The following is an 18940-nucleotide window of genomic DNA, read 5'->3' on the forward strand; positions in this document are numbered from 1 at the left end:
GAGAAGAGCTGATTCAGCCCTTCTGTTGTACAGCTGAGGCTTTAACCTGACTCATATGGAATTTCCCCGGTTGTTAAGTTTTGTGTTTTTATTCAGCTCAGGAAACGCAGTCGGAGAGAAGAAAGAAGGAAAGAAAGAATATGGAGTCAGGGACTGTTTGCATAAACCAAGAGTAAGACTGCTGAGCTAGGATGACTTGGAAGGTCACACATCTTGAAATGCATCACATCAAAGAGTTATAAAGTCGTTTTAACATCAATTTAATTTGCCAGTAATTAAAATATATATATAAAAGAGTTCTATAACTGAAATACTACAATTTAAGGAAGTCTATTTCCTCAAAATGTCTTTATTTTCTTTCTTTTTTTCAAAAGAGTCGCCACAATTTTGTAGTGATTTATTTGAGATGTATCAGAGGGAAAAATATAACCTTGCAACTGAGGATATCTACTAGCTCTATGTACATGTGCAAAGTTATTGTGCTCAGATGCATTCACAATGCACTGTACCTTATTGGAGTGCACAAATAGATCTCTCATTTCCATTACCTTTTTTCCTTGGAGAAAAAAAACACACAAACACACACACACGAGCACACACACGAGCACACACAATTACCTTAATGCTGCCTGCTGTAAAGAACACCCATAAAGTCCATTTGCTGTAATGTACCCTGAGCCTCCCTCGCGTCTCCTCCCAAGGGAGAATTATAATGAGAGGACGGCCCACAGGCTGACATGAGGGGAGGAATAAATCCAAGGAGAGGAGGGCCAGTTTAGGATGCACTCTGACCTCAGACACAGTGCAACAGTGTCAGCTGAGGGAATAAACATTGGAGGTCACCCATAAAAACTCTTAAAGGTCCCATGTCATGGCCATTTCTACTGATCATAATTCCATTGTTGAGGTCTACTAGAATAGATTTATATCGTGCAATTTTCCAAAAATCACATTGGTTTCTCATACAGCATCTCTGTATAGTATGTGTATTCACTCTGTCCTAAATGGCTTGTTGGAGCTCCTGCCCCCCCTCCCTATGAGCCCACTGTGCTCTGATTGGTCAGCTCGCCCACTCTGTTCTGATGAGATCACCACCGTTACAGCGGTGCATCAGTGATTATGTGTTACAATGGCGTTAGCAACCAGAAAATGACACCAGTAAAGACAAACAGATGAGAATGCTGCGTGGGGTCTGGGTGCCGTGTTGGTGGGACGTTGCGCGTTGCGCAGCTCACAGTGTGAGCTGGGTTCATTTCCTGCTTGCTGCGTGGGGTCTGCGAGACAGCGAGAAATCGCGTATGGACGCGGGAAGGAGGGGATGCTGAGGGGGCTGCAGCACCCCCCATCTGCGAGGCTCCACTAGCACCCGCACCCCCCCTCCCAGCGCGTCACAGTTTCGCCGCAGAGAGAGAGAGAGAGTGTGTGTGTGTGTGAGGAGCTCCACGGATTGGTCCATTAGAACCAATGGGTCCATTTGGGTATGGGCACGTCACTGTACCCAGGAAGAACAAGAGAAATCTCCAACGAGGCGTTCTGGGGCAGCATAGACAGGTCTTTTCTGTGTTAGAGTTTTACTCGCTACAGGGTGTACTTTGAGGGTTTGTGACTCTGAAGACCACTTACATGCATAAAAACCTTCATAACACACAAGGGGACGGGTAATAACCGGAAAAGCATGACATGGGACCTTTAAACCAGCTACTTAGCTTTAGAGTCTCAATTTATGGAAGAAGCTACTGTGAAAATGTAGATTTTGAGGTCATGTGGGTGCATCTTAATCAAGCTATATTGTATGTGCCATGAATCACATACAAACATGTGAGCACTATACTCTACGGCTAATGGAAAACACTAGTTATACTCTATCCATGGCAGTATTCCCAGTCCTCTCCTCTAACACAAGCTTTTGGCATGCAGGTATAGTCATAAGTATGACAAGGCAAATGTGGCGCATGGGACAAGGGCACCTTGGTTGAGTATTTGGCTTCCTTTCTATTTCTGTCAGTCATGACGTTACATGACTGTGTCTGAGAGTGAGAGAAGTAGACATAGATTCTGCTCTTTTTAAAGGACAGGCCTGAAACACTTAGGAGTATTAAAATCAGAGGTATAGGCCGGCAGAGGAAGCGTGATGGATAGCATTGAGCTAAGCCTGCCAGCAAAAGAAGAAGAGGGAGTGGCTTAGCTCCCCGCTGTAAGAGAGACAGTCACCACAGGGTCGTTGGCGGGAGTTATTCTGTCTCCTGGTTTGGGACATCAGGGTGTTGAGGTGATTATCCGTTTCACTGCTGCCCTTTAGTGGTTTGGTAGAAAGAGATTGAAAGAGTAGGAGAATCAGATAAAACACAGACTCAGGAGAAAACTAAAAAAGAAAGGGCTAAGAAACAGAGACTGTGGGATAACATGATGTTATCAGACGTGTGTGCAAGAGAGTGATCACAACAATAAAGAGAAAACTGAATGTGGCGGTTTTTCTTTCATCTCCAGCCTTGTTGTCAGGGCCCATCACTCTGCCACCAGTAATGCTCCACAGAAGAAAAAGATTAGGGAGGAAGGTAGGCGAGACGGGTCAATGAACGAAAAAACAGAAAAAAACCAGCTGGTGTGATTGAAAAACACTGCAGAAAGACAACGGGAAATAACTAGTTTGTTCTCTTCATCTGGAAATTGAACACCAACGGAGTCAATTGCATAACAATAAGAACCTATGATTGTTGCGTTTATGTAAAATAGGCGACAAACAACTTGGGTTATCAAAAACAACATTTTGAGGATATCCAAATATGTCATGTATGGTGCAAATAATTGTTTGGGAAATGAAATCTTAATAGAGAAAAACAATTCTTTGTCAAAGCATTCAAGGGGACAAACACTTTTTATGTTGTGTAAAAACTAAAGCCAAAACACCATCAGGCCTTTTAGATAAAACAAGTTTCATCATGCCTTTTGGACACTGTAACACTATTCTCCTCCCCTGTGAGGAGGGAAGTCTGAGAATGCCTCTTAAATAATGTCTGTAGTAATTGCTTGCTCCGTGACTTTAGGGAGCCCAGACAGTCATGAACACTATATTTAACCTCTGCTTGACTTCTGTATGCACTGGAGTGATTGTACTTGTCAGTTTATGTGATTAACTCAGTCTTCTGCTTTGTGCCTGCAGGCCCTCATTCAGCTTCCAGTGTACATCTCCCAGTGCGAAGAGGTCAGAGTGTTCTTCGAAACCAGACCTGAAGATATCAACCCACCCAAGGAGTGAGTACCAGACATGGGCAGACACAACCACATAATGTACAAAGAAAAACACACGTTTTCCCTTAATGATGTCATGTCAAGTCACATCCTGCCAACATTTACCTCCAGCCTGCCGATAATGAGCATCCATTACGCCCTCTAATGGATATGATTTCATATCTTTGCACTACTTCCTGTCAAAGTTTTAAAGCAAAAACACACGTAATGTGTCCTTTTTGAACGCTGAGTTAGCATTTTAGCATGTAGCAGCAGGTCAGTTCAGCCAACAGGCTCCAGACAGCTGAGGCTGCATGGGTGCTCCGAAGGCGTGTAGACCTGCTCTGACTGTCTCTTGTAAATATCACTCGGCACATTCGGGTCATATCCAGCGCTGACAGATAATGTGTGCCAAAACGTAGACGTCAGCAGGCAATGAATGCCAGTATCCGACACGTACAAGCACGCGTTGACACGCACACGAGCCTCAGTTACAAATGTGTTGTTATTACAGTTACCACTTTAGGCAGTGGAGGTTATGGGTGGTCGTTTTCACAGAGACCATAATGTGCAGCTGACATGTTGACCCTGGAGATGGTTTTTACACCAAGAGCTTTCAGCCGAGTTATTAGTTTTAAACCTCTTTGTCGTCACATACTGATGTGAAGCACCGGGCATTGAGAAGTTTCCTCAGTCGGCAGGAAATTGAGTTGATAAGTCCTGCGATTTATTCCGTGAGTGCATGTTGGGACATCAGTGAGGAAGCCCATGTAAGGGAGTTGGGGTTTCAATTTGCAAGACAAAAAATCTGCTGAATCTGCATCCATTTTTATTTTAACACATCATTTATTCATTTTGGTCACATCATTCATTGGTCTTTCTGAGTTTCAGGCAACAGTGTGTGTTGTCTCTCAAAGTCACCTTGACATTTAGGCTCTTTAAAACTGCTGCTACCTTTTGATTAATTTGCAGAGGTGGGAGTAAGTCATACATGTGCAAGTCATGAGCAAGTCTCAAGTCTTAACCTACAAGTCTCAAGCAAGTCCCAAGTCACTGTGGTGAGAGTCAAGCAAGTCAAGTCAAGCAAGTCACAAGTCAAATCATACGAAATTCCCCCAGTTTCCACAATTAAATCAGTTAAACATATTGTGGTTCTAAAAGGGCTCTAAAGTGATAACAGGAGTACAACACAAATATTTTACATCAACATGTTAAGCCTCCTGCCCTGGCTCCCCTTCAGCAGGGTCACAGCATTTCTCCATGGTCTGTCTAAAGTGCTCCCATATGACACTGTCTCATTGTTTTCCTAACTGTGTCTGTGCACAAAGAAATATTGCATCAAAGCCAATACAACGGAATAGTGTATGTACCAGGGCGCATGATATATGTGTGTGTGTTTGTGTGCAGACAGTGCGACATTAAGATTAAACACATTTCTTTCATTTGGGAACACCCACATATATGGAGTTGACCAGATGTGTGTAAATTACTGTTCATGGTCATTTGAAAACAAATGCCATTGTCGAACACACACAAACACCGAACACACAGACACAGAGCAGAGCTGATGTGTGTAGAGGTGTGTGTGGTTAAAACGTAGCAGCCTGCGGTCGCTCTTTAGCTGTTCTAATGAAAGTAAACACAGTGAAGGCGTTGCGTAAAAGGCACAGCTCTTTGCACGTTGGTGCTGCACTTCTCAGAGGCGGAGTTACACGTCCCGCTGCCTCCTGGTGCTGTAGCGATTTCATGAAGTGAATGAGAGTCCGAAAACCCAAAAGCCACTGTGCGTAGAATAGTTGGATTTATAACATATTTCAAAGTGATCCTTTTTTGTTGGCACAAAAGTGAGACAATGGCTGTGAGAATTGTTTACATGCGTGTGTTCATTACAGCTCATAATTCACTGTGTTGCTGAGTCGGCATGTCTTCTGTCTGCTAAAGTGTTTTTTTTAGTACAGCCTTAACTAGATATTTTGACTTGTTTATTAGTGTAACAGCATTTAATGTAATTATTAATACATGTTGTGTATAAGCTCTATATTTCCATTATATTCTGGGGTGATTAGGTTAATTTCCATTAGGAGTGACTTTTACTCAGCGAACATCTGGGAGTTCTTGCTCAAGGACAATTAACAGGACACAATGCTGTTATGGAGATTGAATATGAAATGGCTGCTTGCAGAAGCCGGCCATATTGTCATCCATTACGTTGATGGATTCATGTCACTTTGAAGTTAGCTTTATATTGCAGTCATGTGGTTTACTGGGTTTGCTCTATTGCTCAGAACTACACTGATATAGAGATGCTTCTCTAATCCTATCATTTTGTACTGATGGGAAAACAACAAAATTCTGTAACTCTCTTTGAAAAAGAAACTTAATATATGTGTAATCCCTTGCTCTGTACATTATGATATTACAAATGGGTAAATTACACCACTAGCTTTAACACTCTGCAGTAGCTGTTTACCAGTTACAGTATATGATTAAAATCAGAGAAGGTTGCCAAGGACACTTGCCTCCTCTCTCCTATAAAACCCCAAGCATGTGTTAGGAGAGGTAGGACAGAGGGGGAGCATTAGCTTGAGGCAGATGAATACTGTATAGGAAAGACCTTGGTTTGTCTTTATTGAAATTGGATTGCTGCGTTCTGCTAGTGCAGCCTGTTGTTTGGCTGACTGACAACAGGGCTTGTGTACAGACACAGCAGCCACTGTGCGAGCAGATTTATCATGGCCCATAAATCTACTGCACACAGAGGAACATCTTAGAGTTTCTCCTTAAGAGCAGCCAAGTAAGAGGAGAGGAAAAAGAGTCATTCGATATAAAGAGGAAGTAGAGGGTCACAGAGAAACCAGATTTGGTATCTGAGAAGGGAAGGAGTCTGTAGAGAGGAAGTGTTGTAACATAGATCGGGCAAGGAAAGGAAAAGAGAAAGTAGGGGAGTTCATAGGTAGAGCAATGGTGGATGGTGGATTTAGATGAAATAAGAGGTGGATAGAATGAAGAGGAGGTTATAAATAACAAGGGCAGAGGAAGGAGGAGGAGTCGAAGCAAGGATAGGTTGGGATAGAGGGCGACGAATTATGAGTGGTCGGATTTAAGTTACCATTTGAAATAATACTGTATGAGTCGTCTAAGGTTTGCACCTGTATGGTTTGGCTCCAGCTGCAGAAACATGATAGATTTCATTTGAATGGGTCTGCAAGAATCAGAGCCAGAAGTTAATATATATCCATATAAAACATTATCTGGCCGCTCAGGACTCAAACCCTGTTGCCTGATGTGAATGTTCCCATTAATAAGGGTTATTTTTGGTTGTTCTTCAGAGAAATATGAATGAGTTGGGAGATTTGATTTAATATCCTAAACAAGTTATAGTGAAGTAATTATATTAGGCCAATGAAATGGTCAGTGGCTGCATCCGGTGTGTTACGTAACCCTGGTTTCACCTTGGTTGGTGGTTTCAGCTTGGTTCAAAACTAGAATACAACACATACTGTGCACACACATCCCTGCTCTGTAATGATCCATTACATTAGTGTTGCTTTGGTTTGGCCTACTGGGGATTACTTTTTATTGTACATTAATGGGCACGCTTATGGGTATAGATTTATTGAGACTTAAGCCTCTGCAATTAACAGGTCTGCGGATCGAACAAAGCTTTATGTGGCTGGAAGCGCTCATGTTGACGCAGGGAAACTGAGATGCAGTAGTCGCTTAGATAAATGATCAAGGGAGATGAAGGAGTGAGTTAAGGAGACATGGAAGATGTGAGATGGAAAAAGGAAGGTCATTAAGTTAGAGATGAATATTAAGATGACAAAGAGGGAGAGTCTGAGTGAGGGAGGGACATGCTAAGTATTAGCCACCATTGACTTCACAGTGCATCTGGACATTGAATCAGCTCCAGACTACTGCAGTGGAGTGATGGTCTATTTATCTGGCTAATGTCTAAACCAGACACAGCAGATTATTGAATTTACCATCAGACTGCATTTCAGAGATCAAATTTCATCTTGGCTTTTCATTCACATTGGCCGGCATCGGAGGGAGAGGCAGATCTTTTTAGATGTGTATTTTTTTACATATAGGTTACAATAGTGTTGGCAAATTGTAATGATTTGCTGTAGTCAGGGTAGTGTTGTGCTATGGCAGCAAGACACATTCAAAATTCAAATGAAACAATTCAACATATGATCAAATTCAATCCATTCAAAATGTTTAAAAAGTACAATATGTGCTGATTTTCAATGCAAAGATTTAAACTGAAAATGAAAAGGAAAGGTTAAAAAAATTAGTAGTATAATGAAGTAAATGCATATATACAACAACCTACTGTATCAACTTTGGAGTAAAAAATAATACGTAATGTCATATTTAATCCATGTGGATTAAAAGGAAAAACACTTTTTATGCATATTTATAATAGTATTTGTTGTTCATTAGTATCTCCTAAACTCTGCAAACTGATTTGATATTACCTGTTAGTAATGTAATGATGTATTTTCTTTTTCAGGGAACCCATTAGCAAGAAGAAATCAGGTAAGACACATGTATATTTGTGTATTTCCAATAAAAAGGGGGTTAGGTGGCCTTGGCTATGTTTTGTTATTTTATCTTAAAAAATGTGACTTAAAAAATGTGCTTCAGTAGTAACTTCGCTGATTTGATGGGACACCACTTCCATGTATTATTTTAAAAAGGAGTGCATGTCTTCTACAATTCATCTGTTATTCATCCTATAATTTGACATTACTTCCATCTAGTGGTCATATAGTTTTACACACGCAAAACAGCCCAAACGTTCTTGCTACGTGGACAAAGACTATTTCTGTTTCTACTCAATTGTCTGAAATGTTTTCCTGGAGTTTTGTTTACGGAAATCACTTTTTCCATTGTTTTATTGTCTGTGTTTATATTTTCTCTTCTCTTTATTTATTTAATTTTCCTTGTCATTTTTTTCAGTTTTTTTTCTCACTCATTTTCCTTTCCATTAGGGATTGTGGAGAGAGCGACTGCTTTCCTAAACCGAGGTAGTAAACACTTGGTCATGCTGTGTGTGTGACCCAGCAGGCTGCTAGTGGCCTGTTCCCCCCCCTCCTCCCCCGGCCTGGGCAGGTTCGAGGCTTAGGGCTTGAAATGGTTCCGTAAAGTAACTTTAGTATATAGTGTTTGATTGTCACACCCTGGGTGGCTCATTTCTTGGATGCATTTAAAGGGGACCTATCATGCAAAATGCACTTTTGTACGTCTTTTATACATGAATATGTGTCCCCGGTGTTCCAGGGAACTCACCAAGTGTCAGAAAACACAACCCTCTCTATTTTCCTCCATACCCAAATCTCTAAAAAAGGGGCTGCAACGGATCTGATAAAAACTGATCCAGATTTGAGCACTGTCCTGACATCAGGACAGTGGCGCTACGGCTATTGGGCCAACTCCACCAATCAGGAGGAGACAGCCACGGCCATTGCCGTTCGAAAGCGCTGGAGACGCTGTAGTACATATGTCAGGCCAGTAGATGGTGCTGTTCTCACAGAATCAGCCCTTGCAAAAACACGGCTAAAAAAGTGCAAATTAAGCGAAATGAGGCATGGCTAAAATGCATGATCTGTTTGGTATTTTGGAAAAAAAAAAGTATAAATATGCCTCATATAGGTATGGTCCTACACTATATTATTCAAATATAGCATGATAGGTCCACTTTAAGTATGTTGCAATGCGACTGGGGTAGAAAAGAGTAAAGACAATGGAATTTTTAACTGTACACTTACATGTGAGAAATGTACAGAGATAGTCATTTTCAATCATTCTTCATTGCAGAGCTCTATAGGGAGAAGTATTGTTACTGGTTGGTTTAGATATAAATAGTTTAAACCAAAGAGCCTTTAGTGTATTAAGTGTTGTGTGTAAGTTTACTTGGGTCACTTTGGTTATTTTGGAAGCCAAGTGGATCTTCAAGTTAAAAACTTGCCTCATATTTTAATTGTTGTTGTTTGCATAACATTTCACTTAACCTGTGTTCCTCCAGTTCAGCTTTTAATACATTTTGCAATACTAATATTAAACTTCTGATTGACAAAATTGAGAATCTATTGCATATTGATTGAAAATATATACAAGTGATAAAGGAAGGAATTGTTTTGGTGTGTGTGTGTTACAAACACATTATTTTAAAAGGTGTCAATCAGCACCTTGAGTAAACAAAATGTTTCAACCAACATATTCTCTAATTATACGTCATCTATCTGGGTTTCTTCATATGAATCAAGAGAAATGAGCCATAGTGATGTAAAGGTGTGCTACTGGTTGAGTCCTCGTGTGTTACATTGGATCTTACCCAGGCTTTGTTGGTGCTAACACTGGTGGAGGTTCTTAGCGGTGTGAGTTTGTTTCTTTGTGGAAGTTGTCAAAGCTATGCTGATGATTGACTTAACCCTCTACACTAAATCCATAACCTTCACTTCTATTCTCCTACTCTCTTTATTATTCTTCTGTCGGTTTCCCTAACTCCATTTCTCCAATCACATCCGCTTCCTCGTCTGCTACAGTACATGTCAAGGCCAGGGTGAATCCCCATAATCTAGATAAGCCTCTCCTCACTTAAAGCTTTTTATTAAAATGCTTTGGCAGAAATGTTGACCTTGAAATTATTATAATAATCATCAAAAAGTAGTTATTATGCATTTTGACTGGTTTGAAAAGATCATGCCTAAATTGGAGAGTGTGTATAAAATCTGACATTTTAAAAGGTCATATCCCCTTCAGTCAGTGATATGCAAGACATTCTAAAGGTCAATATCTCAAAGCTGCACAGATGCAATCATAGGATTCCAAATTAATGGACATTCATTAAATATCACATTAACAAATATTTCCAAAGAGCCCCCCTGAAAAGCAGAGCGAATTGAGTGGAGGCTTTTTTACATTATTGAGATATCATCCTAAGCCTGCCTAACAAAGGAGAGAAAAGGAAAAAAAGAGCTAACCAGCCTCTGTTCTGATTGGTTCCCGTTAACAGGAGATTCCTCCGCAGCAGACCCTCTCCTCCTCGACCAGTATGTGGCAGTCACAGACTATGAGAAGCAGGAGAGCTCTGAGGTCAGCCTGCATGTGGGTCAGGTGGTCGAGGTCATTGAAAAAAATGAGTCTGGTAAGTTTAGATTGTGCAATGTTTCGCCACCAACTGTTTATCTTGATGCATCCCACTTTTAATATTGTAGTGGATGGAAATGTGTATTCCTGATCTTTATGGAGAGTAGTTTAACATTTGGGGTACATTTGGGTGGAAAAGTAATGAGTATATTAGGAAAAACATAAAAATCCATCATACATTTTAAAGGTGAATTACCAAAAATCCTTAGTAATGTAGATATCATCAACCTATCTTGTATATCAATGTTTTTTCCATTCTTCTCATTTAGGCTGGTGGTTTATCAGCTCCGATGATGCCCAGGGCTGGGTCCCTGCTACTTGTCTTGAGGCACAGGATGACCCTGATGACTTCACTATTCCAGGGGAAGAAGGTACACACACTTTTTTCTTCAGGGTGATGTTTGTTTTCTTTAAAGTAGATGTTTAGATAAAAGAGACCCTATATTTAACTCTCTAACCCAACTGTATGTGTACACTTTTACTTACCAATTAGCTAGCAGAAGTTCAATAATAAATAACCTTTTTGTTCTGTCGTTTTTCCGTTCCTTTTAAAACCTTTAGTGCCACGTCTTTGGCACACACAAGACACCATATATTAAAAGAAGCAGAAGTCAAGGTTACAAAATGTGCAGATGTGGGGAACAAATGTAATGTAATGTTTAATGACCATAGTCTTGGTTTAAGACATATATTGTATTGTACTGTCTGAGCCCTTGAGTCAATCTTTATAACATCTATTTCACTGATATGAAGCAAATTACAAGTATTGTTTATTAAATACTCCTAAGACAATGATAGGGGCTAAGATGGCCTCACAGATCTTAACTAATTCTTGAAAGAACAGGTTATACAATAAAACCCTCTGTGACAGTAGCAGGGTCTAATAGTTTTACCAACATGCTGGTACATACAGATTGGAAAAGGGAATCAGAGGTAACTAAATATACCATAAAGCATGGATTGATTAAGTGACACTAATATTTAAAATATATATACTTAGAGAAGATGCAAAACTGAAAGAGAGTGTCAGTTCTACTAGGCCCGCCAGTACTGAAAATACTTTCAATTAAGATTAAAGAAACATCCTTCAGATGGCGTATATAACGTTCACTTCCTATTTTGCCTCACTTACTGTGCTGGGATGTCAGTGCCTCGGAGATTCTGGTCACTGCCGAGGCACATGGGTCGTCGCAGGACATTAGGGGATCTATTCGGCACTGGTTTTGGGCAAGGTGGAGCGCACGCCTTTCTTCTCCCCCTATTCTAAATGTGTGTGTGCACATGCTCAACTGAGTGTATGTTTGTTTGTCCATGTGTATGCATAACATGTTTGTTGCATGACAGATCCGAGCATGCAAATTAAATCCTTGCATGTAAAGTAGATTGTTTATTTCACTCTGATAATTGAACAAAATATAGTTTGCGTTAACAGGAATTAAACATCTGATTAAACCACAGTTCTACAAAAAATATCTACAATACATAATAACAGTATAAATAATAGAAGTAATGACTGCAAATCTAGTACAGTAGCAAGTTTGTCCTGTTTGTGTTTAATATTTGTGGAGGATGTTTGTGTGTTTTGTGTGTTGCACATGTGTGTATCTACTCTCTCCACATGATGCTGCTCAAGCCTTGCCTCATTCAAATCAGTTAGCTTATGTACATCTGAAGCACTTTGATCCTAAATGACATAGTAACAGTGTTTGGTATGAGAACATATTTTAAAACCTTTTTAAAAAGACAGACAATTTCACTGCCTACAAATATCAACACGTTTATTTTTTAATCTCAGTTAGACTTTAAAATGCTTAAAGCCATTGCAATCCGAGTCTGCCACTGTGTTCCTTGTCTCCCATACCATTATCCTGCATTTATTGTTGCTCCGCTTTGTGTAAACCTGTGTACAGAAAGACAGACTTCAAGTTCTGATATTTAACTAAACTGTGTTTTTATGAATGCAGATGAGAAGTATACAGTGATTTACCAGTACTCGGCCAGGGACCAAGATGAGATCGACCTGGAGAGAGGCATGATTGTCGAGGTGATTCAAAAGAACCTGGAGGGCTGGTGGAAGATCAGGTAATAAATCAATGATGGGTGAAAAACTCCGGAAATGGGACATCAGACCTTAGATAATGATAAAGGAAAAAAAAAAGACTTAACCTCAAACCACTGCCTGTAAGGTCAACACAGCCAGTTTTTTCAGTGTTTCTAAAGCCACATCTTTCCCCCTCTCAGGTATCAGGGTCTTGAGGGCTGGGCCCCGGCCTCCTACCTGAAGAAGACCGACCTCCAGGGCCAGAAGCAGACAGCGGGCGCTGCTGCTCATGCCAGCACCAATGACTTAGATGGGCTTTCTAAGCAGAACCAACAAAATAATGCAGCCAAAGAGAACCAAGACAACAGCCAAAAAGAAAACAGACTGTCCTTTTTTTCTGAGAACAAACTCAGTAAGTGAATTTCAAATAATATAAATTGTCCTTTGCTTTTTATACTTTTTGCTGCTCCATCACTCGACATGATTTATAGCTGTTTGTCTGTAATGCAAAAAAACATACACACAGTCTTAGAAGTGTACAAATATATTATGGTACGTTAAACGATAAACCTTCAACTATTTGACAAGGTAGTGATTAACTCTAGCTTACAGTTTCTGCAGTGAGCATAACAAGTACTCTAAGCTGAAAAAACCTGTGTAATATGAATTAATACAAATAAAACTGCTTTGCATGTACACCTTATTTATTGACTAAATATGTTTTTCCTCCACAGAAGTGGGATTAAGACACCGACCTCCTCCACGCAGAGATCTTACTATTGTAAGAGATCCAGTTAAAATCTCAGATGTACACATTTTTATTGTATAGGAAAGTCAAAGTTAACCTTTTATGCTTCTTTCTCACATTCCACAGCCACGTGGTACAAACCTCCCCAAGCCACCGGTTGCTCCCCTGGTTGAGGAAGAGTTCTACACCATAGCAGACTTCCAGACCACAATCCCTGATGGTATAAGCTTCCAAGCTGGAATCAAAGTTGAGGTGGGTGCAGCACTTTAAAAAAAAAAAAAACAATATCGCAAAATATTTGGTTTTGTAAATGTTTTAATTAATTTATATATTAAAATGAAGTCAATCCTTTTTTTACCCACCAGGTGATAGAGAAGAATAATGGTGGTTGGTGGTACATCCAGATTGATGAGAAAGAGGGCTGGGCCCCTGCCACCTTTATCGACAAGTACAAGAAGACCAGCAATGCAGTGCGCCCTAACTTCCTTGCCCCTCTGCCCAATGAGATGGAGAAGCTGAGACTGGAAAATGGTGGTTCTTCAAATGTTTCAGGCACAGATGACAGCTGGTCCAAGCCTTTACCAGATGAGCCAACCACTGCCCCTGACTCCTGTGCCCGGCCTAAGCTGAGAGATTGGAAGGCCAGTGCCAACAAGGTTCCCCCTACCCTTGCTGGGCCTTTACCTCCAGCCCCATCAGCCCCTCCAGCTGAAGAGAAACCAGCTCTGCCTCCTCGAAGGGAGTCCATTAATAAGAGCTTTGATTTGGAGGTATCAGAGAAACCGAGGCCTGATCTTTCCAAACCTTTGCCTCCAAAACCCCAAGCTCCTGGGGTCATCATGCCGCTGGTTCCACCCAAAGCAGCCCCCTTCAAACCGGACAAACCACCTGAGAACAAGAAAGAAGATAAAAGCAAAGTACTTCACCTCCGGAATGAGATGGGTCTTGAATGTGGCCACAAGATCTCTGCCAAGGAGGTGAAGAAGTTTAATCTGAAACCCGTACCTAAGCAGCCGCCAAAACCCAAAGTAGAAGCACAGGAGGAGAAACCAGATGCAGCCGGCCCCGCAGTGTTTATGAAACCGAAGCCATCGATCCGACCTAAACCGGTTCCAGCCGCCAAGCCAGATCCTCCGGCAGAAAACAAACTCGACATCACTAACCTGAGAAGCAAACTGAGGCCTTCAAAACCTGCAGATCCCAGCTCAGAGGCAAACTCTCAGAATGGGGCCACAACAGCAGAAAAGAGTTCCCATCCCTCTGCACCCCCTAGCTCTCCCCCCCATCATATCCCTACTCTCAGCAATGGTAAGCACTGCGACGAGCCAAAACTCCCCCCAAAACACATAAATGGTCACAGACTGGAGATCTCACCTCCTCCGGCAAAACCAGCAGTGCCTCCCCACAAGGAACCCCCACAGAGACCCCCCAATATGCTTCCAAGGAGACCTCCACCTCCAAAGAAGACGGACCCGTCCAGCCCGACCGAGTCCAAGCCTCCACCTGCTCTAAGAGAAATCCAGGACCATCCCAAAGGCCCCCCACCCAGCCTCAGCAGACCCCCTCCTCCTAAACCAAAGGGGTTTATGCCACCACCTCCTAATAAAGATAAAGAAGAGCCCAAATGTAATAAAGTCCCGGTTCCTCCCAAGCCTCAGTTGAAGCCCGGCCCCCCCAAGGACAAGCTTCCACCGTTACTTATGGAGCCCAGTAAGGATGAGCTGTATTTAGCGGTGGCAGACTTTGAAGGGGATGACCAAACATCCAGCTTCAAGGTGGGTACGGTGTTTGAAGTGATGGAGAAAAAACAGCAGCGGCTGGTGGTTCTGTAAGAATGTAGGACAGGAAGTCGAGACCTGGATCCCCTCGAATTACCTGAGCAAGAAACCTTAGTGCGACGTGCTCTCAAATCCATGACCACATGATTAAACAAACAAACAAAATATCACTACTTTGTAGTTAATAGGCATTTTTTATTTATAGGTACCTTTTTTTTAATAACTGTTTTAAGTAACGTTTTTGTTTCATTTTGATAAAAAACATTACTCAAACTGAACCAGCAATAACACTTCACCTTGTTGTGTCCTATGATGTTTACGTTCTTTGGTTTTTATCTCAATTTTACATGTAAGAAGTGTTGCTTTTGTTGCAGTATTCTAGTCCCAGCCTGTGTCAGTCTTGCTTTTACTTAGGCTAGACTCTAGAATAGGAAATAGGAAATAGGGATCCTATCACAGAAATAAAGCAGATAATGTATCTTTACCCATGCCTTCTATGATATCGTGCCTCTATATTATATGCAAAGTGCTTCAGTGCTTATTAGACTGTATGCAACTGTAGACATAGTCAATAGCCGCGTTCACACCGCAGTACTTTTCCCACTTTAGTTCCGATATAGTTCGTTGTTTGACAAAAATATCGAACTTTTACATCACAGGAGAAAATGCTAGGTGTTCAAATCCAGCTGTAGACAAAAAAGATCTATGAGACAAAGATTGCACATGAACTCACTGGGGGAGTTCCACGACTACATTTGGGCTTTTTAGTGCTATCAGAAGTGACTAAAACAGACATTGTTGCCGAGTAGAATACTGTTTGTTATACTAGAAACATGCATATAAGGTTTTCTGCTAATGTATTGCTTTATTTTGTTGGCTGCATAATTGTGGTTGCAGTGACTTGTAACAGATGTGCACTTTTTTCCGTCATTTCACACAAAACCATTTTGAGGTTTGCACACGCTGAACGAAGGGGAGGAATGCCACAGTGCATTTTATTTGACATGTTATTAGCCATGTTTTTTATACTCACTGTAACACATATTCACCCATGTAAAGATGAGGCTAGAGCAAACAAACTAAAACGTTTCAAAGAATCTCTGTGTGAACGTATTTGACCACAATCATGTTATATTACACCCAAAAAAAAGAAGTGTGAAATGGGACTTAAAGAGCACATCTGCAAATCTGTATCAGATGTCTGACCTAAGAAATTGGTGACCTACAGTGATATGTGCAATGATTTACAATATTGTAAGTGTAAAGTCTTTCGTTAACCGAAGTCTGGTGCTAAAATAACAGCAAAGAATGACCATTGTATAAAAATAATGTTTGACATTAATGCTTGACTGGTATCAAGCATGGTGAGTATAGCTAAATATTTTTTATTGTACAGAAATGAAAAGGCATATCTTAGCTGTTGTCACTTTTTCTTTGATGGTCATTCTGTCATCTATTTTACTCTGTACTGAGGAAGAGGAAGAAAGAGCCAAGAAGGAATGTAGTTGTTGGAATTATGGGATTTGCTAATAAGAGGACGTATAAAGAGCAGCGTCGTTTTTGTTGAAAAAAAGTAACCTAAAGAATTATGTGAACTGGATTCTCATTTCTCACCAGGTTGTCGAGAAATGATTGTCTACATACATTGTTAGGTTTGCTAAATAAATAAGCAAAATTGGAACGTAAAAAACAAGTTAATTGTTTGCTAAACAATCAGACAAGGCTACAAGCTGTAACACCGCTTTTAGTCGCTATAATGTTGTCACCTTACGTTCGTGTTTAATACAGAAAAATGCTGAAGGTTCCCAGACAGAAAATGTTATTGTCGGGGGTTATTTCATGAGGACAAAAGGCAGGTACAGAACGGGGTAAGAAAAATGTATGGGTTGATGGTGTCATCATTTCAGTATTGTAATCATATATACTTTTTTTGCTATGTACTTTTCATTACATAAAGTCTCATGTTGCTTAAGTCAATAAAAGTTTCAGATTTTTCAATTCAGTTGTCTTACGCTCTCAGAATTCATATTTCAAATATCCCAAGAAAAACGGTCACTGCTTAAAGTCGTTTCATTTTTTACTCTGAGAGTAAAACATTGTTAGATTATTCTTTCTTGTTGCACCATTCCACATCTCATATTATCCCTGTAGAGCAGGGGTCTCCAACCTTTCTTCATCTGAGAGCTACTTTCAAAAAATGAAAGTGGCCAAGAGCTACTTGCATCACATCGCTTACATTTATTCACATAGCCCTCATCAGTTGAATTAAGCTATACTTTTGTACACGTGTGAAATTGCAATAACTAAAGCTTATCACAAATCTTAACTTCACATCAAGGTCCAAGAAAACGAAGATTTCTCACATATTATTATGGCCCACATAATAAGTACATCACTGAACATTCACATAAATGTCCTTAATCACCACCTTACAAGCATGTCACTCTTTTGTTAGTGAGATGAATGGCACTGCATGGAGTCCACCATACAGGTGTATGCTGGACCCACTTAGGTTCACTCTAATAGAGTCATTTAAATGTTCATCAGTCAGTATTGTTCTGTATTTAGATTTCATGACATTCATGTCAGAAAAAGCTGCTTCACAAAGGTATGAAAAACAGAACCAGATAAAGCAGACATTTTCAGTGCTGCTTGGTGAATGTTCTATAGTTTTCTGGGTCTACAAGGCTCCAGAAATGTTGTGAGTTTTGCTGAGACTTAAGCTGAACATTATTTTGGAGATCTCCACAGGATTGACACTGAACAGTTGTTCAGCCATCTTTTTCTTCTTCTTCTTCGTCTTGACATTAAATTATAAACCATAATAAATCAATTGTATAGGTCTAGCCTCCCTATATCTGTGTGTGAAAATGGTTCCATCCTCAAAAACAAAAAACGAATACTTCTGCAGTCTAGCTGCAGCTTCTAGCAACGGTCTTCTGTTAAAAAAAAAGACACTGAATGTCTTGAATGTGGCATCACACACAGGACTTGAGTCTGAACACAGCAGACAACAGGAGTATTTAAAAAAAAAAAAAAAAATAGTGCATGTGGGTGCACACTTACATTCTCTGTCTTACTGTTACATAAATCCCATGAATGTATGAGATTAAGTTAGCTTCATCATATCTCAATCAGTGATTAAGTGAATAATAAAGTTTCTATCGGGTCACTATCAGCCTGTCACTCATTATTTTCAGGGAGGGGGCGGGGTTTGGAGGAACAGAGGAGACGGTGATCGCGGAAGCTTTCCTCCTGCCTTCACAAACTTTACACAAGTATTTATCAACTGAAAATAGCAAGAGGACATTCATACTCTGCAATCCAAGACTTGATTACATCCACCAAAAACTTGACATGACGATAACGAGTGTTTTTCAAAAAACACAAATCCCTCCCTGTGTGTCTCTGAGCCGCAGCGACAGGGCCTGATTCAGAGCGGGTCATTCTGCTGTTGGTTCTGGACTGGTGCTGGTGGAGAAAGCAGACTGCTCCGTGTGTGTTGTCGCTGTGGTGCTGTCACGTCTGTTCCTTGATCTCTGCGTCACCGACCATTTGATATTCGTGTGACAGAAAAAATTCTAAAATAAAAAAACTTTATTGTCCACCCGCGGCCGAAAAATCAATAAGCAACCATACGCTATCATCGATAATCGAGCGGCGAGCTACTGAAAAGCTGCCCGCGAGCTACCGGTAGCTCGCGATCGACGTGTTGGAGAGCCCTGCTGTAGAGTTTATATGGCCATCTTTTGTCGGCATCATGCAAGTGAGTACTCCCATTTCATTTTTCAACTAAACTATTACTTTTTTTCGACATACTATAACTTTTTTCATATTTTCCGACATAAAATACTTTGACATTTTTCATATTTTATGACCTTTTTTGATTAATTAAACTAAGACTTTTTTCATATTTTCAGACATACTTTTCTATGATTTTTTTCAAAAATGTCGACAAACTATACCATTACTTTTTTCAACATTTTC

At 40.5% G+C, this 18940-nt stretch overlaps 1 protein-coding gene across 1 annotated transcript in view; it reads left to right on the top strand.

Annotated features, from left to right (window-relative positions):
• sh3pxd2b (SH3 and PX domains 2B) overlaps positions 1–16955 on the top strand; it is a 35951-nt gene extending 18996 nt beyond the window's left edge. The window contains 11 exon segments of the mRNA XM_034140136.1: positions 3161–3252; positions 7748–7773; positions 8229–8264; positions 10253–10384; positions 10656–10757; positions 12351–12468; positions 12628–12839; positions 13162–13208; positions 13302–13427; positions 13541–14977; positions 14979–16955. Of these exon segments, the coding sequence (XP_033996027.1) occupies positions 3161–3252; positions 7748–7773; positions 8229–8264; positions 10253–10384; positions 10656–10757; positions 12351–12468; positions 12628–12839; positions 13162–13208; positions 13302–13427; positions 13541–14977; positions 14979–15068 (2418 nt within the window). The 3' untranslated portion in view covers positions 15069–16955.
• Positions 16956–18940: the final 1985 nt, after the last annotated feature.

Source organism: Trematomus bernacchii, unplaced genomic scaffold, assembly GCF_902827165.1.
Source record: "Trematomus bernacchii unplaced genomic scaffold, fTreBer1.1, whole genome shotgun sequence".
Lineage (NCBI taxonomy): Eukaryota > Metazoa > Chordata > Actinopteri > Perciformes > Nototheniidae > Trematomus > Trematomus bernacchii.